The sequence below is a fragment of the Anser cygnoides genome, chromosome 7 (genome assembly GCF_040182565.1).
Source record: "Anser cygnoides isolate HZ-2024a breed goose chromosome 7, Taihu_goose_T2T_genome, whole genome shotgun sequence".
In the NCBI taxonomy this organism is placed as follows: Eukaryota; Metazoa; Chordata; class Aves; order Anseriformes; family Anatidae; genus Anser; species Anser cygnoides.
Genome location: NC_089879.1, coordinates 7,666,572 through 7,692,103, shown reverse-complemented (window position 1 = coordinate 7,692,103; position 25,532 = coordinate 7,666,572). Strand labels below are relative to the sequence as shown.

At 40.6% G+C, this 25,532-nt stretch overlaps 1 protein-coding gene across 1 annotated transcript in view; it reads right to left on the bottom strand.

Moving 5' to 3' along the window:
- The window catches only part of HSPA12A (heat shock protein family A (Hsp70) member 12A), a 61,503-nt gene that overhangs the window by 6,487 nt on the left and 29,484 nt on the right, over positions 1-25,532 (bottom strand). Inside the window, 5 exon segments of the mRNA XM_067000163.1 lie at positions 44-147; positions 1,427-1,685; positions 2,779-2,883; positions 3,435-3,521; positions 6,269-6,440. Of these exon segments, the coding sequence (XP_066856264.1) occupies positions 44-147; positions 1,427-1,685; positions 2,779-2,883; positions 3,435-3,521; positions 6,269-6,440 (727 nt within the window).

Genomic DNA, 25,532 nt, shown 5'->3' with positions numbered 1-25,532 from the left:
GTCTTAGCTCAGCCAGAAAATGGAATTGCACACAGATACTTACTAAGGTGTTGAACAATCTGGTCAATTGTGGGTTTGAAGAGCGCATTCATTGCATCTGGGCTCATCCTCAGCATTCCCTGGGAAGACCACTTCACAAAATCCACACTGCAAAAAAACATTTAGAAAGGACATTAAAAGAGTACAGAAACAGCCGAGCTGTCATAAGACTCACCACATAAATAAACAAATGAGTTTTCAGAATCGGCATGTAGTTTGCTTGGAAGAAAGTGCCTCACCTAACCTCAGCCCCATGCCGAATGGAGCAATATAAAATTTCCAAGGATAATTGTTATTTTTGCTTGTTTAATTGTTGTTTTCTTTGCCTGATTGCCTCCTGTACCATTACCAATGCTCAGCTGCCTTCTGAAACAGCTGGCAGTCAATCCCGTGTTTGCTCATCTGAAACAGCACCAATTCATCCCCAGACGGACAACATTTAGATTACAGCAGTAGCAGGCCAAAGCCATTGGAAACAAGCAAGGAAAACAAGCAAGCATAGGAAGTCTCAGGAGACAGAAAGGAGCACGGTATTTGATAAGGAATAATGTTCGTTAAGTGAATACAGGTATTATGTTATTCCATCAACGATGCACATCCATATAGCTTGGTAATTTCCTTTTCATTCACACACGTTCTATGTCACCTTTACATTTTCTATCCCCTGTTATTCTACTAGTTTCAGTTTATCTGGGAGGAAACACTTCACATTCTCTCTAAGATTCATCACTAAGACTATTAATAAGAAGGAGATGGTCTTCTGAAGGGTAGTAGTATTTCCAGAAATTGTTAACAATTTCAAAACCTCAGTTTCATTTAGGAAGTGACTCTGATCTAAGTCTTTTAGGCTTAAAGTACATTTACCAATAAGTTTAGGAAGAGTTGCAGGAGTTTCAGCCTGAATGCCACATTCAACATTCACTGAAGAAAAACTTTCATAACTTTCCCCAAGCTACAGAAATATTTACGCATCTCACTTAAGATCCTGAATTCATTCCGGGGCCCAAGCCTCTGAAAATTTAGATTCCAGGTAACTAACTTTTAGACATCAAATTCTCTATTTTTTCTGACCTCCCTAATTAACATGTAAGCATATATGAGTCAAAATATATAGTCGAATTCAGTGAAATGACACAATGGTGGCCTAATGAGTGTCATGGAAAACAATACCAGGAGAGTGCAAGTATTGTATTGAAAAACTTTTGCAACAGATTGATCAGAACTTCGCATTCTGGAAACTGCACTTCAGGCAATCCCATTTTCTCATCATTATACTGCATTTTTCCATTACTGTCTTTCAGTCTAAATGCAACTAGGATATTTTAATTATTTGTTTCTGCAAACAGTAGTTAATTCTGCATCCATTTGAGTTTAATCATCTACTCACTTGCTTTTCCTCAAGGCATGTTCTACACTGTGGCCTCGAAACTTCTTATAATAGTCAATGAAGGAGAAAGGCAGGGTGATGTTTAGTGGATTGGTTCTGTCTGGAGCTGCTGCCCGTTTACGGGACTCGAATGCTATCATCAGATCTACCCAGGCAGCAGGACGCTTGATTTTAAATTGCTCAATAAAATCTTCTCCAAATATTTTACACAGGAGCTTTTCAAATTCATAGTCCACACCTAGGGAACCATATGGCCCACCTGCATTACAAACAAAACACAGCTTTAATATCCTGAACTTCTTTTAGATTTCAAGTAGACCAAATACACACCAGATAGACACTACTACGACTGTCATAGAAGAAGGTCCAAAGAAAGAGGTATCTTTTCTAAATATAACAGTTTGTCTAACACAGAACATAATCTTACCTTTGCCTCATTTTTACACCCACACTGTGTAATGCTACCAGCATAAAACAGAAATACTTTTATTACAAGCAGAAGAAACTGCCGTCTTATCCACACACGAGAAGATGTGAGTTGGACTTATGTTCAGGAGTAGATAGACCTGACGTACTAGACGTACAGTGTCCCCGCTTGCTCTTACTAAGTTGTTTCCTGATGTAGTCTTACAGCCACCAAGACCGAGAACACTCAGCGATGAATGATACAGATGAAGACTAACTTGGTATAGAGACACAGCAACAATTAGCAGGTTGTCTCATGTGGTTAACAGCTTAGCAAAGACAAAGACAGAGGGGATTTGGAGTTCAGGAAGGGAATGTCATTAAAGGAATTGCACTTCATTGCACTCTTTATGCTTTTCTGCCAGAGGATTGTAGACCATCCTTGTTACACTGGTTGTGAAATTACTGGAATATATAAGCTTTCCATTAAATCTAGGAAAATTCCTGTTCTGCTAACAGGCACTTTACAGGGATCCTGTTGTGACACTCAGCTTTTCATACCTCCACAGTACTTCTCTGAACACAGGAACAGAGCAGAAATGTACAGGTGACCTCTCAAAGGAGAGGAAGATGATGACTCTACTAACAGATGTCAGACCAGGAACATGGCAGAAAATGTCCTGAATGGGAATCAGTAATACAGGAGATGGCAGTTTCTTATCCTCACAAAGTGAGGTTTACCATCCCAAAGTATCAGAAGCATGAAGTGTTTTAACCCATTCTGCTGACCAGCATTTAGGTTACACTAATTTGGAATGCTAATTACACTAATTTTGATTCCAGGAAGAAGTGTTAGTGAAATGTAGTGAATAATAAAGACATGAACTTTCTTTACTGACAGGTCAAAATATTATATAAATGAAGTGAGCAGTGGAAGTGTCACCTACCTGTTGCCTTATATAGCTCCTTAAGATGTCCTTCAGGGAGCCTGATCTGATGGACAGTCATATCCACCGTGCCTCCTCCACTGTCAACGACGATGTACCGGTCTCCTGGTTTGACAAAGGAATAAGCAAATGACATTGACATTAATATTATCACAACAACATACTGCAATGAAAACTTCTTACAGGCATGATAAGCATGAGGGATAATGACTTGTGGAAAGTTATGAATGTCTACACTAAAAACTTGATATTTATTAGCAGCAATTGATAATAAATACAAAATTCGGGTGACAAAAGCCATTGGCTTAGCACAGACGAAAACTGGATATTAGCGGAATTGCTCGTGCTGCTGATGTACCTTCTAGGGGTTTACCAAATTTATACTACGGCATGTTTACAAAACCTTTTCTGAGGAAATATTCTATTCGTATTTTAAATCCTTGGTTACTTTCTGCGATCTCCTGAAAAAACTCTTTTTTGTTAGAGGATACAGAACTGCAGCTCAGCCTTAGCCACGCATGCACTTCTATTTGCTTCTTTTCCTATTTATAATCATTCGTAGAACAATGCAGTACACAGCAGATTTGTGGGAAACACAATGTTTGCCTGCAATATAAAACCCTTGACATCAAAATTTATTCAAGAAAGGACACTACCTTCTTCCAGTTCGGACCAGATCTCTCCTATGACATTTTCCACCAAAAAGGTGCGGCTCTGTCGATTACGGCGGACGTGTTCCTTAGCTAGTCATTGACAGAGAGAAAATTACTGAGTATAACAAAATATGAAGAAGTTGATCTCATATGCTGTAGGAAACAAGTGCAAGCATGTTGATAGATCTCTATGTATCACTTATTTAAACAAATGAACAAAAAATACTGCGTTAGAATTGGGAACATTAAAACATTGCTCCTAGAAAGAAGGAAAAAAAGTTTTTTGGATTTTCTGTTCTTCCTTGATACAGACTGGATTAGAAAAAACGACCTAGTATGCAAGCCACAGGCAAGTCCTTTTTCATAACCCTTATTTAACTTTGCACAGGATATGCCGGGCTCAACCAGCAGGCGGCAGCCCCGCTCCGCTGCCAGCTTTTCCGCACAGCAAAAAGCCAGCACTTACAGGGCGACAGATTTGGGGTGCTCTGGCAAAAATGCCTCGGGAGCCTTTCAGGACATCAGCCTGTCTCAAAGCAAGCATCGAAAGCTTCACAGGTTCAGAACTTCTCAGGGCTCCCAGTGATCATCAAGTCTGACCCTCCGCTAACTCAGGCAGATGACAGATAAAGGAGAATAGTAAATATTTCAGCCTTTACTTATGGAAATCCTGGGCTTATGTGACAGCCTGCAAAGCACTGCCATTCTTCTATAAGGAAACAAATTACATTTTTCCTAATAACTAAGATTTGGCCTATTATAAACATATAGAGGACACTTGCACAGCATTTTTAATATATAGCAATTAAAAATTACACATAATCTATAATGTTATAACAATGCATTAACTTACAAGACTTAATTTCTACCTAGGCATTTAAAGAAGCAAGGAATGAGAAAGCAAAGTAGTGAGAGCCTTGGCTATTATGCTTCTTAATCAACCTCTACAACTGGATAATCAAAAAATGATTTCCTGTGTCACTTTCATTCACAGGCACTTCCATAAAATACTACAGAAGAACAGAGATACCCTGTAATACATGAAGATATCATTCTTTCTGAAAATAACACAGGCCAATCACTGAATGCATTTTGCTTCTCATTTCTATAGTGCCTATCATCAGGAAGAGACCAGAGGCTTCACTTTCACCCATACCCGCTCCATGAAGACCCTATGATGCAGGCAAGCTTTTAGCCTCATGGTACTGACTTACCAGCTCACACCAGCAGCTTAAATGACAAAGGATTCAAAGACAGAACAAGCAATATGTCCAAGCAATGGACACAGAGCCCACAGAAGTCAATGGGAGTCCTTTCATTCCCTTCTGTGGGCCAAAAGCGAACACAAGAGCCAGTCTTTAACTACGACTGAAGTAAAGTTACCCCGGCTACTGTGAACAGTAAAATTTTTGTTTTGGCTTTGCAGCAATAATGCAGTCCTTGGAGAGCTCCCCTCTGTTTATATTTAAAGGGCTTTTCTCCTTAAGCTGTTCTCAGCTTGTCTTGGGTACCTGCCATGCCTTTATGAAATTTTAATTCTAACCCCAAATTAATACACTCCAAACTTTGTTTTCATTAATTTTGACATGAAACCTTTCTGATCCCCAATAGCTTTTACCTTACAAAGTCAAGAAAGAGAATGGTACCCATTAGCAGAAATCTGTGATCTGCCAGATTCTGTCCAGCTTCAAAACCTTAACCAAACTTTTTTTTTTTTTTGATTATTTATTTTCTTGGAGGCAAATCCCCATGTAGCAAGCAAGTCCATGGAACTGGAATAGTTCAGAAGAGAACAAGGGGGAGAACGTGTGGGGCCCCTGAAGGGATTGTGCCCTGTGCCCGGCACAGGCCTCCATAACGCTGAACACATCTGACAAGTGCTAGATGGGAGAGGCAAGGCATGAGAAAATGAGGTAATGACTTCGCCTAAGAAAAACGCAATCTGGTAAGTACAGGAATAGGTTTGCTGGCACAGTTTTCCATGTGCCTGTATTGTTTTGACCTAGTAAATATGACAAAATGCAAATTATTCTGAAAAATTCCTTCTGGGATAGATTGACACACTAGCACTTGTATCACTGCACTGTTACAATTCACAGACAGAAAATATGCTATGCAAAAATGACACCACATTGCTTCATTATTGTCCTTTTTTTCCCCTCCTTCCAATCTTAGTCAGGATACTAAGCCCCAAAATCTTTGTAAATCAATCTTCAAACACTGATATGAGCATCTGATCACAGGTCAATAAATCAGAATTGCCATATCTATTTTCTCTTCTACACAAGTAGATAAATTCATTGCTGTATTCCAGTACTGTGTGTTCTGCTGAGTGTTGGAAGTACTTAATGGTATTTCATAACGATGATATCATAAAGCATCTGCCAAAACTCTGGAAGAACACCTCAGACTAAAAGTCTCAGTGAGATCCAGTAATTTAACATTGCTTTGATAATGCAGCTAATTGAACACACAACTGTTTCCAACAAAGTTAAATAAAAATAATACAACGTGAAGTATTACTTTTAATTAAGGCAGAAAAATACTGATGTGAAAATACTATGCGTCTCCTAACCTCCCTCAACATCCCAGTATAGGCAAGGCAATGAAGCTACCTGCATGCTAAAATCCAAGCATCTGCAAAAACGTCTGCGGGATCAATGCTTGAACTAGTCTCATTATAGTGAACAGCAAAATAGCGTACATAAAAGCAAACTGATGCTAGCTTGAAATATTACAAGACAGCAGAGACAACAAGACACGGCTAGAAAACAGCCCTCATGGACAAAGCAAACTTAGGCATAAGAAAATAAGAAGTGAGTCAATAGAAGTAGTACCCTGTGTAAATCCAGTTCCAATTGTGTCACTTGGGCTATAGCCATTGACAGGTGCCCTACTACTCAGGTCTATCATCTGGTGAAGGCGAAGCTTTCGGCAGTAGATAGAAGCAGCCTCAGGTTCCAGGGCAATGATCAGCTGCTCGGGGTTTTCGGGAGTTGCCATTCCTGCCTGCGAGAGAGAATTGATCAGAGAAGAGGGCTGGAAATCCCGTAACCTACAGCGAGTGAACAAGCATTTCCCCAGCTCCCAGTTTCAGTCAGGTCAGCCCTCCAAGTTCAACGCACAAAGAAGCTGCTGCTGTTCCCTAAAGGTCTTGAGCTGGGGCTCGTCCTGCCCACAACGTATAGCCACAACTCACAGGCTCTAACAGGGAAGTAGGCATGCACTTACCACGCTGGCTAACTGAGCAGCTGTGTGTCTGACAGGGAGAAAGGAAGAAAGGCATCCTGAAACCTGGGCTGAAGGGCCTAAAACATAATCAACCTATGAATCCGCCTGCTAAGAGGGGCCCCAGCCTCCTTTAAGAAATAATACCTTTGGCCTCTCTTCCCCATGATATTTTAAGTATGTCTTACTTTATGTCCCAGAAGATTTAAGATATATATAGTCCTTGCCAAAGCAGACACGGACCTTCCCCCCACCGTGTAGATTATAGGAATATGTGATATCCTTTGCCAATAACACAGATATAGACCTAAAATCATCATTTTTCTATTCCAAAATATATTTTAAGTACATTCCTTGTTATAACAGCTCCAAAATGCTGTTTTCAAGGAATCAGAATAGAACAGGGCAGGTTCCCTAAAAATCTAATGAGAAGAAGCCTAAAAACAGTCTTAACTAATGTTTGCCATCCTTTCTCTTTGCTTTCTGGATTTTCAGTCTTCAGACACAAAGATTTTCCAAGAAGCCACAACTTCTCATGTAACCACATCGCTCTCAGAGCTGCGCTTAGAGAACAGTAGCAAAAAGCAATTGACAAAATTATATTTTCATTTCTTTTCTCCTGCATTTCCTATGATTTTCTGTTAAAAGATTATCATACCTTTCAACTCTTTCTGCCCAACTTTTCCTTTGGATGCTGTTGTTTTTCAGTTAAATGCCTGATTACTAAAGCATGCCAGCAAACAAATACATGTATGAGTATTTTTCTGATTCCATGGTCAGTTTTCCAGCAAACCTTCATTTCAACTTATACACATGCATTGTGGTGGCTTCAGAGCATCCCCAAAGAAGGCAGGATCACATGGGAAGTCTGTTAGCTTGGACTGGACTTCAGTTTCCTTCATACACCTGCACTGTGGGCTGTGCTAACTGCTGGTCGGTTTACACCTGCAGCTAGAAACTCAGAGTAAAGCTTGTTCAGGAAGCAACACTGGGGTAAAACTTGGAGATGTAAAATTGTTCTTCACATTTACTGGCTGAGTCTTTTTTTCCCTTTATATTAAAATATGTAAGAGAGATGCATTTTTACAGAAAGCATCTTCCTCGTTGATTACAAAAGAAGACAAACATCAACAAATGAATTCAAAAATAAGAAAGTAAGGGTTATAATAATGTGTGCTTATGGTTTTAAAAGCACACTTTGTGACTGGGATTACGATCACTTTACATTCTTTACTGCTGCTAGATTCCTCGTGCTTTGGTTACATCCACTGTAGTCATCAGCAAAAGCTGAAATTAATGGAACTGTCTAGGAAGGAAAATAGTTCTTAGAAATAGAGTATCAAGCCTTAATATCTATGTGGCAACACATACTGAAAAAAAAAATACATTGAAAAGAATGCTTGCAACCAAACTCTCAAAATTTGGAAAACGCAGATTTACAGCAGCCCAGAGTAATCCTAACAAATATAAAAGTCAAGCAGAGGTCCAAGCCAGACTGCCCTGCCATCACACCACTTGATTGCAAGCATGTTTGCAGGCACAGGCTTAGGTAAAGCTCTGGAGCTGTACTGCGGATGAAGATTTAAACTCTTGGATTGTGCCTTGCTACAAGCCCAAGCTTTCCTCCAAGCGGTCCAGCTGTACTAGGCACAAGCAGGGCTGGCCACATGCCAGCTCACTTCAACATCAGTTATCTCCAGATGAGCTCCTCTAAGCAAAAAACTTCAATCTGTAGCACTGGAAGGGGCACCACTCGAGATAGGAATCAATTCTTGGTCATTCCTGACAGATGTTTATCTAAGCTGTTAAAGATTTCCAAGAATGTGCAGCCTGCTCTCACAAGCTATCCCAGTCCTTCACTGTTCTTGCCTTTGGAAAGTTTTGCCAGAAGTCTCATCTGAATCTTTCTTGCTGCAATTTTAAGGCCAGCGCTTCTTGCCTTATCCAACATGGGCATGGAGAAGAAATAGTTCCTTGCTTCCCTGCTGCAGTTTTCACATATGTAACATCCATTATCACGTTCTGTGAGAGCTCTGAATCTCAGCAGCAAGTGTTTTTTAAGAGCCAGCAACGTGGATGAAATCAGCATGCTCAGTGTGCTCTGCATACTGGCCACAGATTAGTAGCACATACAAAACAATTTTTAGTCTTGTGTCTAACGTGCACTAAAAGAGATAATCAAATTGTAGGGAAAAAAAAATAGTTTGTTGCTAGGGATATTAAAATCCAAAGGCTGCATCATAAAGCCTTTGCAGAGGTGACGAGAACTGAGTTGCACACATAGGAAATGCACTGGTGATTCCTAACTAAGAAGTAAGATTATATTAATTGTGAAATCTGTTCAGGGGGGATTTTGTTATACATTTCTAAGACTGGCTCTGCTAAAAGAAAACAGTTAACTATTAATGATAACATTTGCTTCCTCCCCTCCTTCAGCAGTAGTCTGCACCATGAACTTTTCACATTGCAGCCTGCACGTCAGTAGGGGAAGGCAGTGACCTGCAGCTTGGACTCAGATCCATGTTCTCAGCCCCTCCAAGTACAGCAGATGCTATTCTTGCTACTTTTTCTGTCTAGATATTATTTTAACATATTCCAAGTATCTCCTGAGGAAAACATTCAACAGAAATGACAGTTTTTAACGGTTCAAAGCACAGTTGATCCTAATAGTATTTCATGAAGCCATTTTTTGTTGTAGTTAAAAAGCTTTCCTTACAGAGTTTGATGGGCCAGTCAGAAGTGAAGAATGCATTATTTCAACTCAAAAAAAGACCATACCAAGGTTTGTGTACAACGAAGGGTACTAGGCATCCTGCATACGTATTTTTATATGTAAATAAATATGTATACCCACATATAGAGAGATCAATACTGACTTTATAAAATACAATGTATATGTGGTTTTTCTACATAGATCAGCAGAGATAGCACATCACTGTAGATACATATATATATATATATACATATTTCTACACACAGCACAGAATGGGGGAAGGAGAGATGAGAAAGAAACATGAACAGACACACACTGCTAGGGAGGAATGGAACAATGCAATTACTATAATACAAGCACTGAGAAGATGAAGACATAGGAGGCTGCATCTGTCTCACCACTACGGCTGAAGGGAAAGGGACAGGAAGAAAACAGTGTGCAGAGAAAGAGCACTGAAAACAGCAGGCAGTCAACACAAAGAAATGGTGATGCATTCACTAAAAATCTTAACTGTAAAAGTTTGGGAATTTCCTATCTTTTCCTTTTGTTCCTTTCCATCTGCCTCACTCCATGCCCATGCCCACTGCTGTCCAAGTCCTGCTACAAGTAAGAGTAGAGATTTAGAAGATAACAGGCTTGATCAGGATGATCTAAGCAGCATCTCAGAATTTAACATTACACAGATTATTCTGGCAGTGGGACTGATGTATTACAAAGCTTTTGCCTATGGCAGCTTTCTGTAGGCTTTGTAACAGACCCACGTCCTGCCTGTACTCTGATAAGGAAATTTCCCTCGCCAGCAGTATAAACCCAGTCATCACTTATGAAACGTGAAGGAAGCAGACAGCAGTTTTCCCAAAAACAGCAGAAGTGAAAAACCCACCATGGAAATACAAAAATCCTGGTAGCATCAGAAAGTTCTTAAAAATCTTTCCAGAAGGTTGCTGCATTTATACACATCTGCAAGAAGCAAAGAAGATGAAAATAAATGGTTCCCCAAGCTCTCTGTCTGAGCACTAGAATTTCATACTTTGACAGAGGGACTTCCAGACTTTTACTCACTTTGGCATAAACAGGTCTCTGCGCTGGTGCTAGTGCACTGCTGGTCTTTTGCCAAGATGCACCATCGCCAGCAAACCTCGGAATGCTTCAAAGCCTCAAGTACTGGGGCATGCATAACTCTGCCAGCCAGACACAGGTGAATTCTTAACTTGGCACACTAGCTCTGCTGCTGCCGCCAGGGATGTGTCACTGTACGAGAGCCATAGCTGACCACAGATACATTCTTCATTCTCTGCACAGAGTAGGCTGCCAAGTGTTAGCCTAACCAGAAATTAGCAAATACTGAGGTCTGGACTGTGACCCAGTATAACAGTCTGAACATTTCCAGAGAGCTAAATTACATATGTTCGATGTGCAGAATTATCATTACTACAGATTAAAAGATGATATTTCTAAAACCCAGCCCCATATGCCATGATGCCCAATGAAAAAAAGCAATTCATGATTTTTTATTTTCGTAAATACTGTAATTTGTATGGCCTTAAAGGCAGTGTTATAGTAGAATATTCCACGTAGTTTGAGCCTTTTTAAAGGTGCAATGAAAGCCATGAGATAGGCCTAAATGAAAAGCTCCCAGCTCTGAAAGTCACCATAATCAGAAGCATCAACATTTACTCTTTGATATTTTCTAACACTGCCAGGCAGAAGGCTGCTGTTCACTGCACTCTATTAGGCTACACTTATTACGCAGAGCTAACCGTAGAATGAATAGTATATAAGGAAATATCCCAGAATGAAGCACAGAATGGTTTGGGTTGGAAAGGACCTTAAAACCATCCAGTTCCAACCCCCTGCCATGGGCAGGGACGCCTCCCACCAGATCAGGTTGCTCAAAGCCCTATCCAGCCTGGCCTTGAGCACTTCCAGAGATGTGGCATCCACAAACATGGGGTCACAGACCAGGTACAAAGCACATTTCCTATTACTTTCCTTTCAAACTATTGAAAATTATTTAGATTCTTAGTTAGGTTATAAAGTTAGATTTTTTTTTCCCCTTGAAGGTATGTATTAGACATCCTGTTATATTAGATACATTAGACATCCTTTTACAGGCAAACAAGGAAAAAAAATCCCATATCCCATTATGATCCATAACAAAAAAAATATGCCTTACACAAAGTGTAATCATTTCTTTGAGCTGTAAAATTGCTTAAAAGAACTGACACTAAAAGTCTTAATCAGTGCAAAGAAAAACAACTGTGTACAGAAAATAGTACTCCATCTGTTGAATTTAAGATGCTGATTTATTAATAGAATAATATGTTAACTGGAGTCAGTCCCATCAATTTTGTATTCATCTTTATTGCCTTGAGCTTCACCTGCCTGGAAATCCTCTCTTCTCTCTCTCCCTCTCTCTCTCTCTCTAATGTATATCCATTTCCTCTTTACTCAAAAAACTTCAGAGCCAAACTCTGAATACTAAAATTCTGAAATGTCACTGCTGACTGATGAGAGGGCTGAGAGGCTCTTGGCTCACACTGCGCCTTCTTCCATTGTCAGACAGCGTATAAGCTTGCTTTTCTGTACACACCAGCCCACTTTCAATCACTTCTGAAGCTTCTACCCTTCCATGGAGTTAGTGTGGTAGCACAGGCAGGCCCACGCACTCACACAGCACGGCTGCACGGACCCAGCCTGCCTGTGGAACCAGAGCATCAGAAAGGGCCAAACATGCAGAACAAAAGCACAGAGCACAACTGCAGCGACAAACATCCTGCACTGTCTTGTGCTGACTTCCCAGAAACTTTTCTCCATCTAAAAGGGATGCATCTGAGTTAAGCTAAACAAAAAACAGACCTTTTGGTCCCTGATCTGTATGGAGGTTTACAGCACAGCTGTCAAACCCCTCTGAAGCTGGGGCCAGTTCCTAGGCTGCTACTCTTGCAGATCTGACACTGGATTGGACTTGTCAGGCTAGAAATGTATTATTCAACTCACCTGGAGGCTACATGGAACTGGACAAACCACTGAGTCTTGACTGTGCCATGGGCCCTTTGTCCCCTACCCACCCTGTGGCTATGCACAGAACCGAGCAGCGGAAGGTCAGCATCCACTGCCACCCGCTCTTAGACAGGTGCTCCAGCAGCTCGGAGAGCTGCCCGTTCACATGAGCAGAGTGCGAATCTCTAATTGTATTCCAAATGAAAAGGCAGAGACTTTTCTGAAGACTTCCCAAGTTCACACAGGGAGCTAGCACTGATATCAGGAATTCATTCAATTTGAACGGAACGGACAAGAATGCATGACCCCAAATTCTAAGCAGGACCCTAAACATTACCCAAAAACTTGGTTTTGACCTTTTCCAGATACAGACAACCAATATACATTTCCAGAACCCCATTGGTACCATTGTCTTCAGAGATGGAGTCCCCGCTCTGACCAAACCACCTGTCTTTAGAAGTACCAGGCTGCTCAGACTGGAATATATCTATGGCATTTTAACAACTATAGGTACGTTGGAAAAAACATCAGGTTAAGGACCAAATTACAGGTCCTATAATGGATCCATGCTAGTTTTCACCAGAAGAGTCTTAACTTGTTCATCTCTGAAATGCACAGCCCTGCCTTGATTATGTTCTGCAGCACAGGAGGTGGGGGAGATGGAAGTATGAAATGATAAAAATAGAAAAAAAGGATGCATTTTACTGCACACATACAGGACTAGATTCACATGGTTCTTGAGCCAGAATGTTATGTTAACATATGCAGAAAAGCCTCAAATTGTTGAAATGTGTCCGTAGGTAATATAAAGTCAGATACATCATTATGGCAAAAAGTGGTGCAAATGTATATTAACCCCACCAAAGCCTGTGAAAAAAGGCTCAAACTATAAAAGAGAAATGGTTAAGAGTCTGTATGGCTCGCTCATAGCTTGGCTCTGGCCAGTGGTAGGTCCCTTTCGGAGCAGCTGGAGCTGGCTCTGCTCTGACCCGGGACAGCTGCTGGGCTCTGCTCACTGTGGCCACCCCTGCAGCCCCCCACTACCAAACCCTCGCCACGTAAACCCAATACAGAGCAAACATTTATTTCTTCACATGCCAGCTAGCACGTACAAAAGCTGCAGGGACAGCAACATCCCAGTTCCCTGGTGGGATGGCTTCAGTGGTGACACTGATTTCAGAAGCTCATGCTACCCCAGCCTTGGGTCCTTGTTCAGCTTTCAGCTGGCCACTTCCACCAAGTACGTTACTCTATTCACTTCTGAAGCAGCCCTGTCGAATAGATGAGTGTAACAATCCGTTCTTCTGCGTGGCAGAAAAAATATTTCAAACCTGTTATTCCACTAACACCATAGTTGTAGGCCTCAGAGATAAATTTCAGGAGTTGGATCCCATGAAATAACTTTGTAAAGATAATGTGGTTCATTAGGCAATGAAGCCCTGCAGGACGACATCATTCAGCCAGAAAAACAGAAGCTGTGAATTAGCATCAACATTTTTGTATTTTGCAAGATATTTATTATAATTAGTAACAATAGGAAAGCCATGATTGCAAGTTAAGCATCGTGCAGCCTGCGTGAAGAAAGTACTGCGTGACTGAATCCAGGCAACACAAAACAGCAGTTGGAAATTAAGAGCCTTGTGAAATTTACACTGTTTAAACTAATCAGTTCATTGTGTTAACAGATTCACGATAAAACCAGCCACTTAGTGCCTCGGTAAGTGAGCTCTTCTCTAATCCTCCTCCTTTTTCACTAGCTAACACTTTCTTCAGTTCTGTAGCATCAAAGTGGGATGCCACAGATAAATGACTGAGATCTAATTACACAGGCAGAGCATGCCAGGACAGAAGATGAGCAACACTGGAAAAGAGTCTCAGCTTTATCACCGAGAGGCTTGTAAGGGGAAGCTGGGTCGGCAGGCAGTGGGGCTAGGGGATGTCACAAAGCTGCATCAAAAGCATAGTTCATACAGTTTTGCTGTATCTTTAGCCTTGACGCTTAAGAAGCCTTCACCAAAAAAAAGTGTGAAAATCACTACGCCATCACATACACCTATGCTCTGCCGTTAGTCTTCAGAATGACGAGAATACAGCAGGACAGTAAGTAACTTGTGAGTAAACACAACAGAGCAAGGACAGGCAGCCCTAGTAGTTCAGGCAACTTATCGGCTCAAAGACAGATTCTTATAACTGCTCAACAGTCACAGAGGAAAGAAGACGTTCAAATGCACCCAGATTCCTCTTAAGGACCACAGCAGAGTGAAGAGACTGGGTTTTCCAAACGCAGGAGGAAGAGCTGCTGGGTGCTCCACTCCCTTGGTAAGTTCATCCTCACGATTTAAGAGCCTAGATGAAAACTGAGAAACAACTTCTTTTTTCCTCTCGCTTTTTTAAATACTGTAGACACTGTGTTTGGGTGGTGGTTGATCCTATAAAGACCTGATATTTACAATGTCAGAGATACTTGATGCTTTACAGAACCAAGACCTTTTTGCTTTCACTTAAATGTCATTTGCTATACATGCATACGTATGTATAAAAATGCATATATTTTCACACTACTGCCTGTTGACCTAAAACTGGGTTTGTAGAACAGGCTGTCCTTCGTCCTAGTCTGATCTGGTGCCACTGATAATATTTTACATTTCAGAAGTGAAAACATAACGAATAATTATCACGCTACAGAATTCTTTCTGTGTCAGCTTCCCTGTCTGCATAGTTAAGTGGTAGGACAGAGATATTAATCTCTTGGTGAGAAAACTGCCTGAGAGAGCATAAATGAAATCTCGGGTTATGGTAAAAACATTAGAAACTTCACTTGGCAGAAAAAGGAAGTACAAATTATGAAAGATAACAAACCTAAAAGCCAACCAGTTCAATGGAGGGGGCACAAAATTGTAAATTAAGAGACCCCTGGGATAGTTTTCATTTATTCATTTTGCACTAACGTAGGTGATTAAGTAATGTGAAAGACATAGACAGACAAACCTGTGTAATTTGGCCTTTAAATGGTCCTTGGGATTTTGGGATTCTACCGAGACCTCTCTTTGAGGACCCACATATCTTCCTTTCTGCCTTGATGAAGCAGAAACTGTTACTATATATTTACACAATTTTCCCTTGCTTTTAAAATACCAAAGCGTAGGCTTTTCAGTGCTTTATGCACTCCTAGTGCCCACCTATACAAGAAGCTCTTGCACGGCAGCTAATCCACAGAAAATTCACAGCCTTCCTACAGCCTTCACTTCAAGGGTGGAACTCACAAGCTATGAACTCCTGTGAAGGAATTTTTACAGTGACATCCTCTATCCTGCTGGAAATCAGGACAGAAAAGGCACCTCACACTTACACACTTATATGGCTTGGTGAACATTGCCAAATGATATAAATTAACAAGCTTGTGCACGGGTATGTTTGTTGAAGGGATAAGAGGCTTAGATTAGTGTTTATTTCTGATTACTTAGGTTTGTGATGGAAGACACTTGCATAGCCAACTTCAAAAAGTTGAGATGAAAATATATAATCGCTGTGTAAACTATTATTGTTGTTCTCAATGCCAAAGAAACCACTGGAATCACTTACAGCCCTCAATTATAACACAAACTGAGAAGTAACAATGAAGCACATATTGACAATTGCTAATTTCCATGAGTAATGGCTACAGAATGAACTCTGCAAAGGTTATAAAATGAGCACTTTTGGACCCATCAGTTCAAGAGAAACGTGGAGAAGCTGGAGAGGGTTCAAGGAGGGCTACTAAGAGAACACGTTGTGTAAAGAGAGACTTTAGGAGCTGGGTTTGTTTAGTCTGGTGAAGAGGAGGTCAAGGAGCAGCCTAATAGCTGCCTGCAATTGTTTGAAGGGCATTTAGAGATAGCCTAACACAACTTTTCTCAACAGCAATGTAGTGCAACTTGCAAAGTTCAAACTGCGTATTCCAAAAAGCCCTTTTCACTAGGAAGGTGATGCCACATTGGAACAGTTGCCGAGAGAGGCATCTCTGTCCTGGGAGATTTTTTAAAACTTGCCTAAACAAAGCCACTGCTGACCTCCTGTTGGCAGTATCCCTGCTTCAAGTGAAAGTCAGACTAGATGATCTCCAAACACTTCCAATGAATGCTTCTATGGTTCTAAAATGGTGCACATACCATACACTGAGAAAGACCAACCCTGCTGGTATGAGTGTTTCCCAAAGACCTACACCCTTTTTCATTTCTTGTCTTTGTGAATGCTGCATCAAATCCCTGCCCGTATCCCTGAGCAGAAGCCTTTTGGATCTGACAGTAGGACAGCAGAATCAGACTCACTGTAACAAGCCCACAATTATTCAGGACCTCACAGAGTTCTGTACGAAGTTCAGTCATCTTTGCAATTAGAGAGTCTCCTGGGATCAAAAGGAAACATTCCTTGCACTATGCTTTTTTTATATGAAGGCTACAGTTTTTATGTCTGAAAACATAAAAAACACAGCTGTCCTAAGAGGTCCTGGAGCCTTAAACCACAGCCATTTTAAGACCATTTTAAGAAATGATTTAATACAGAGAAAACTATCAATTTGATGCATCAAGAATGCAGAAGTTGAGTTTAAAACACTAATACAATTTAATCCCCCAAAATTCTGCCTCAGTCCAGTGTCTTTTCAGGGAGGGAAATTCAATTCCTAATTAATTCATTTTCTTATATTTGGTTGTAGAGGACATATGGTCTTGTTCTTAAAAGCATAAGAAAACAAATCTTGAAGCTCAATTGTTTTGTATTCATATATATATATATGTATATATATTGCTTCCCATATAACATTTTACAGATAATTCAGGCCAAATTTGGGGAAACAGTCCCCTAAAGCAAACATATCGATTTCTGAGTATCCAGCTCAATACCCAAGTACAGGTTCAGAACGGAGCTATTACTGAATTTGTTGGAATGGTAGGTGCTGGGACTCTAAAACATCAAGGCTGGCTATCTATGATACACATACCAGATCATGCTACTTAGCAAGCTGTTTTGGACCAAAGCAGAATCCATTTGATATTTCATTTCTGCTTACTAAATTATTAATAAAGCTAATCCTATGATAAGAAGTAAAGTACAGCCTGTAATGTTGATCCCTCATACCAGCTGTTCAGAAACCATGGCATTATCTCACTCTGAAAAGCAAGAAGATAAATGTGGCACCTGGAACTGTAATGAAGCGTGACTTTTACTTTCAGCATGCTCTTTGAATAATGAATTTTGTGAAGTAGTATTGGCTACAGTCAGAACTTCTGCATTTATGTGGTCACTGATTAGATGCAGCAATTTGTTACAGATGGCTAGGCTGTCTCACTCTGATAGATGCCTTTGCTAAGCATGGTCAGACTGCCTCGATTTATCTTCCTTGGGGTTGTTGTTACCTGGCCATGAGTAGAATTTGTCTGGATGTCCTACCTGTGCATTTCTATACTTTAGATCATATACGTTACTTTTACAGTTTATAATATTTGCAAACTGAACTTGGAATTCTTTGGGCCTGTAAGGACTATTTGATTCCACTACCAAAACCCATATTTATCAGGCCTTCTGAACTTTCTATAATTATTTCCCTTTTTTCACTTATAAAACAATAGAATGCACTAAATCTAGGATATAACACAAGCCTTTGAAACTCCTAAAATACACCACATAAACCAGAGAAGGAAGAAAAGCAGGCAGTCTCAAGGGCTTCTGGTCTCCATGAAGTACTAGGCAAGAAAACATGGAGCTTTCCTAGGCAGTGGGAGCAAAAAGAGTACTGAAAACAATTGAACTGCTATAAGTGATGCTAACAGAACCATAAAAATATTGAAAGAATACAGTATTCACTATGTAAGTATTACAAAGATTAAGACTACACTTCTAGTCAAAATACTAAGATAAATGTCTTCTTGCAGAAAACAACATGTTGTAGGATATCCAATACTGATAAAAAGGGCTCCTCTCTGTCACACCTCTCTCAAAGAGAGAGAAAGTCCTTTAACTGGCTTGTCTTAGTTCAAAAACCTCAGAAAATTTACAATTCAAAATTGTACCCTGACAGCAGAATATCACCCCGTTCCAAAACTAGCAGGCATGTTCTACAACTCAAAGAAAAAGGCCCTTGGGAAAATCTTGAATTATTTTACTCCTATCAGACTGTCCATGCAGAAGATGAGCAAATCACGCAGAAATGTGTGCAAGCTGTTTAACCTCAAGTTATGCTTTCATTGATAAAAAAAATCTTTGCTTGTAGAAGGAATGTTGTCATTTGTTTACTTCTCAAAGGAAAAAACAAACATACAAAAAATCATCATCATCATCATCAACAACAAAAAACCATGCTGAACTCTCCAAGGAAGAGATTTTAGGCTTTTACAGACTAGTCCTTTGGTCTCAGTGTTCTGCCCTGGCAAAGGTGAGAGATGGAAATCAGAGAGATAAAAGCATAGAGAAGTGTGTGTATTGCACCTGTGGGAGGGTCTGGGAAGAGGGCCAAGGGAAACTGCCACTGTTTTACCCCCTTAGTCTTTGATTCCTTTCTTTCCCCACAGCTTTATCTCCTGAAAAATCCTCCAAAGCCTGTATGATTCCCCCTACAGCTTTGAGAGGTGAGGAGGTGACTGTGCTGCTGCAGCACGTTTACTCAGAGCCAAAACTGCAACAAGCCCAGAGAACGCAACAGAGGAACAAGGGAAGGTGGAGAGTCATGAACTTTCACAGAAGTTTGCAGACACAGACTCTCAACAAGAAACTCTAAGAAACTTTCGGACCCTGTGGGGCTACAGAGACTGAAGGAGATGAGGCAGTTTTAAGGCCCTGTAGAATTTATGTTTACATCTATCTAGATACATACTGTAAAGGTACAACTTGCTCTGCCCTTGCCCTGCACCACCTCCAATTCAGTCACTCCATGATAAATGTAACAAAGCTCGGCTCTTTTAATGTGCACCTACTCCAGCAAGCTTGTGAGCTCGGGCTCAGATCTGCACCAGCCAGTCACTGGAACTGTGATTGCTCTCTGAGAGCTCACATCTATTTTCAATAGACTGTGCAGAGACGGCTGCCACATCTCCCAGCAGCACATAAGTGCACCCAAAACTTCAAACATGCTATTCTTAATGCTTTTTGATGCAGTCACAAAGCATCTATCCCTGTCATAAGCCTCCTGCTTTTCTGTTCTTCCATTGCACTGGCATCTGCTTCACTAGAAGGAGGTACGTCCATACACCTTCAGTGGGAACAGAGGAAATATTCTGGCTGCCTTTTACAAGGTACTGGGAGTAGTGGTGTGAAAATTCAGGTGCCACTTTGCACTCTGTGGCAGACTGCAGAGACAACTGCCCTGAATCTCTCCCAATTAAAAAGATTCTGCTGCCCCTATCAAGGCAGAAAGTGAGGGCTTGAATATTCACAGCAATGGTATCTGTTCTCCGCTGCCTTCAGGAGACGTCCACTGAAAATGAATTTCTAGAAGCAGCTGCTTCCCAGACAGAAACGAAGTTGAAGAAGTACTACCATTTCTTTATGGCGTGATGACAGGATTACTTCTTTTGCTATCTTAAATCCAAAAACGTCCTCCTCTAATTACACTTCCCTTTTCTAGGAAGGAACTCTGTAGTTTGCAGAGAAAGGACACTCAGGGGTTTTAAGTGGGCCGGATGAGCAGATGTCCAAGTGGAATGGTCTGGAAACTAACGGGCAGGCTTTGAGGAGGGAAAAATCACATTTGGTCTCAGAAGTCTAGACATGTCCTATACCTGAATTTAGGGTAAGATTTGATGTGCACATAAATCTACCTCAAAGGTATCAGTGGAATGATATTTTAACAGATTTAAACTCAGATATTTACACTGACCTCACCACCATCACTTATATTCAAGTGCTGCTCTTAAAAATATTAAGTAGCTCCTGCTTTAGAGCAGCAGCAGAAGAGGAAATAAGCAAATGAAACAACAGTAATCTCTGTAATCCCAGGTAGTAGACACGGTTTTCTACTTGGAAGAATCCTGGATCTCTTACAAGGTAAGGAACAACAGCAAGCCTCTGAAATGAGCCATATTTTTCTTTACACAGCAGGCTACACAACCTCTCCGATGACTTCCTTTTGTTGTGCTCCTGCCCTTCCATTCCTCCAAAATTTTCACTGGTATCAGGCCAACAAATAAATCCAGATCGGTGTTACTGAAGGTGACCCACACATCACTGAACAACAACTTGCTGAGGCTGTAGGAAGGTACACGGGACCACAGAGGCACCAAGTCCATAGGTGTCACTAGGGCGATGCAGAAGCCTGCCCCCAAATGCTTATTGCAGTAGACCACATTTATTTATGCCGTAAATGGAAGCATATCGCCAAGTGGCATCATCAAGATTTTTTTGCTGCACTACATTGTATTCCCCAAGGTGCAGAGAACATTAGTTGCAAGTTTTATGACTAGCATGCATTAGAAAAATTAAGTCATTAAATTCTCATAAGCTTTTCAAATTTTCATGTTATATTATTGCAGAAAAGCTTTTTGTACCACAGGCATGCATTGGTTACCGCAACAGGGAAGCCCAACTCCTCCTGCTTAAGTATCTTCGTAGTGTTTTATGTCGACTGTCTCCCTTGCTCAAAATAACCTATTTTTAGGTCTCTATGGCTCAGGCTGATTTTATTAAAGCGACACAAATGGCCTTTACTGAGAGTTATTTTGCCAAGAAAACTATATGCTAACTATAGCTTTCTGTAAGTGGCATCTTTTTTTTTACCCGGCGCTTTCACATTTTGGCTTAATATTTTTTGCCACAGTTTCCACATTCAGCTATTTCTTTTCTCTGTCTTGTAGTACAATACTGGCACCTAAGATGTCTTTTAGACCGATCACTTATCCTCCTTTACTGTCCTTTCTACGAACTTAGCATAAATAATCCTACCCATTTATTTTAGACTAAGTCCACACTGATTTACATTTGTTTGCGGACTTAAGAGCACTCCCCTACTAAACTGCTGATTGTAGCTTAAAGCCTTTTGACTGGAAACTCCCATCTAGCACAGCCTTTCCTCCAGATGGTGGAAAGACTCTGATTTCCCACTATCTCCATCAGTTTCACTGTCCTTCCAGAAAATTTTTAAGATCCTGAGAAACGTGTTCCCCTGCTGTGTGTAACATTCACGTTTCTTCACACAACTGAGGAGATTCTCATAGGGACAACTGCTAGAGGAGAGGGTCTCTATCTTATCTATCTCAAGGAAGATACATACAACTTTATATGGCAGACACAGATCCATCTACCCACTTGGACCTAGAGTGCTAGGAAAACCTCCTATTTTATTTGCTTAGCAAAACAAAAAGAAAACCTGCAAAAATTCCAACTTGTGACTCAGAAGTGGCAAAGAAAAAAATTACAGAACCGGATTAGCAGATGGTTTTGTCAACTGCCTCTGCCTTCATGTGGACCTGGCTGGGTAATTAAAATGTGTAAACTGAGATCAATTAGTACACATTTCCCACTGTGCTGAGCTCCCACTGTGTAGATTTGCACTCCTTGATTAATCATAGCTACAAGATGCAGAATCCTTCCAAACATATCCCTTCATAAACATTTTAATCCTTGTGATTTAGAAGATCTTAATACCACAAAAAATGAAAGCATAGACTCCAGAGAACCTCAGAAGCTAGAAATAATCAGGACTCTTGATACATTAACACACTTCTGCCTCTTTTGCCTCCACTAAATGCTCTTTTAAAGAAATCATCAGCTTCCCAGTGCTACTTATGCCTGAACACCATTGGCTTTTTATGTAGTTTATAGCAAGTATAAACTACAAAAATATATTCTGTCCCTAGACACAGAAATGAACTTCAGTTGCAAAAGCTTTACAAACCAAAAAATACAATGCTTAAAGAAGCTTAGCTTAATTTCACGTTGCTTCACAGGTACCAAACAGGTTCAGTCCCTCTAGTTTTTTTAGATCAAATGAAGAGGGGAAATGACCAAACTGTGAGAGCGCATCCAAGCTCGTAGCCTACATTTTAAAGGACCTTTGGGTCACCGAGTTTTTCCCTCAGCATCGCTCACTGGTGTCTGTAGGTCGGGCCTACAACGCAGGCTGCTTCGCTCCGCTGCGCTGAGGGGCGGTTTAGGTAGCAGATGCTGGCAAGGAGCCCGGTGCTACTTCAGGAATCCGTAAATAGCCCGGCACGGGGCCGTTGCTCCCACTACCATCTCCATATATGGTGGAAATGGGACCTAAAGTCATTTTTCTTGCTGTTTGTACGAAAATCCTGACAGAGCAGCTAGGCACAGCTGCTGCTTCTAGGTCAACATTATCAGAGGTTTCTCAAACCACAGCACATCTCGCAAGACCGGATAAGCAGAACTGCACTAAGTGACAGGAGAGATACCATTAATGCATTTTACTGTCCTTTAATTAAAGCTACTCATTCATGAGTTATATTTTTACTTTACACTGTTACAGCTCTCATTAAGTGCAACCAGACTCCATGGGAAGTCTCCGTATTTGTCCCGACATCTCCATTGTCTGCAGCTTCCTGCCTCTCAGAAAGTCCCTCTCTTAGAGGACAGCACACACTGCAATACAAGCTAGGAAGGCCATAATTATTTTAACATCTTCTTTCTCTCTCTCTCTCCTCCCCCCCCCCAAATGAAAGAAAATTCAATGCCTTCCAAAAGGTAGATTCATTTCTGTTAGAAATATTTGACGACAGAACAAACACGCGCATCTGAGACAACAGTGGGCGGAAAAGAAGAAAAAAAAAAAAGTTGTACTATTTTTATTACAGTCTGCAGAGATTTACAAAACACAGAGCCCATGCAGGTAGCTCCAAGTCAGCCCTTCTAAGCCAGAGTCTCATTTCATCTGGAAGACATGGCTTACTTGCTCCTCCTAACTGATTTCAAGACAGAATCTAAAACATCCCTTTTTCCAAAAAAATACTGCAGATAAGAATAAATGGTAATCATCAGTATACAGGAACACTGGGTCACACTGAAATTTAGCCTAAAACATCATCTTGGAGATATTCCAATATCCAGAAAGTGACATTCCACAGGACAATCTAAAAACTGTTTTCTGCGTTAAGGCTTATCACAGACATTTGGAGGTTGGTTAAATCCTGACATTTGAGGACTTTCACCCTTTTCATAAAATGTTGTGACAAGCTGGGATATCCTTCACAGTCCTTTAACTATCAGTTCTTGGAGAAGTGTTCAGCACCCAACCACTTTTCATCCCTGACAGTGACTTCTACATTCTCATCACTTAGAGGAAAAAATGTTGCCTTTAATAGCACTGGGTTTCCTGCTATTTTTACAAAAAAAAAAAAAATGTTAGAAGTTGTGTGCAGAAACAAATGAATGTTACAGAGAACACTGATTGGAGATGACAACGTAAGATGTTTCTGGATAACATCTAGCACGTTTCCTTTTTAAGGTTAATAGCACTAGTCTTTTCTACGACTGGTTTCTAAGTTCTCACACAGGCTTTCCAGGTGTGCTGTCACATTCATTGTTCTCAATCTATTCTTGTTCAGCAATATCCTTTTGAAGCAACATCAGTCATACGCACACTATCCAAATGAGGCTGTACTATTTATTTACAGGAAAAAAGTGTTGCAATATTCTCCATATTGCTCACTGTTCCCATTCCCCATCATAAAATCTTGCTTTGTAGTTGGAGGGACAGGTGTTTTTGGAGAGAGAGGGGTTTTTTTGTTTGTTTGCTTTTCCCCCCTGCAACATCCCTTTTTGATATGATACAATTCATTCAAAGCTCTGGAAAGAGAACATGGTTATTTAAATGCTACGTTCCACAGTACTTCAGATTTTTATTGGCAAGGGGTTTCATGTGTCATCACATTACCCTTTTACCAAATTTGTTTACTTTTCTTTGAATATTCCTACCGAGCAGGCTAGTACTGATCTCTGAAATGTAAGCCCAGAAGACAATGTATTAAATAATTCTCATCATGGTCATTCTATGATGAAACTGATGTGAAAATATTAATAAATATTCAGTGTAAGAGCCAGGCAAGGAAAATCCCTAGAATTCCAGGCTCACGTGCTTAATCCTATAACCTAGACTGCCTGTCTGCTTATTTATACAAGCTTACCATGCAAATAATTTTATTTGTTCTTTGTAACTGGAATATAAATCTATGCCAGAGCTCTAGAACTGCATTTCAAAAGCAACAGTTCATATTAAAAGAAAAAAAATAAACTATAATATCTTTAAGTAGACCAGCTGACTGATATTTGTAAGATTACAGGTATTTGAGGCAAGCTTATGAAAAAACACTCTTTCCCTTTCTTTTGGTCTGTCCTGAGTGCATTTTGCATATCGTATTTTACTTTCATATCTTACAGCTTCTGCATTCACATAGTCCTGTCAAACTCCGAACTCTTCCTTAAAACTTTATTTCTATTGGCATGTTCAAGAAATTCCAGCCTCCAGATTCTGCTCCGCACTTACTGTGACCGAAGAATTTGTATTGAAACACGAGCTGGAAGAATGCCTTTGCTAGAAAGAAAGGTTCTGCCAAGAATATTGGATCTTGTGTTCCTCTGATAAACAATCTACAGTGCCTGAATTTCATTTGAAAGAGAGACTGAAAGTGCTGCTTATAGTAACACATTAAGACAAAAAAGTGCTCTTAAGACTGAACAAACTACTCACATCTACCAACATCCAATGGGTTTCTATAAAAATAGTCCTGAATACTTTCAGAGTCCCATCTTCCCACAAGTGGGTACTTCTCTCCCTCTCCCCCAGTAATACAAAACTAACAAAACACTGAATTTTCTTGTGTCAGCATGACCTCAGATAACAGAGGCGGGATCCTGGTTTTGTGTCCACATTCACACACAACTCTGATGAAGGTGTAAGTGACAGGTCATGTTCATGAGCAGGAAGTGGGCTTGCCTAAAGCCGCTTAGATGGCCTAAGGCATCTTTCCATGTTGGCATCTAAACCTCAGGCCCAGTGCAGGTAGGTGCATTTGGCTGCCTTTGCTTCTGCAAGAACAAGAATAAGGGCAGGTCCCACCCACATGAGCCGGATGGAGTCCTCCCACACGCTGTCCGAATGGACTGCGCTGCCAAAGTCTCCAAAACAAGAAAACACTTCAGCAATTTGAATTAATTACTCACGATGAGAGTTC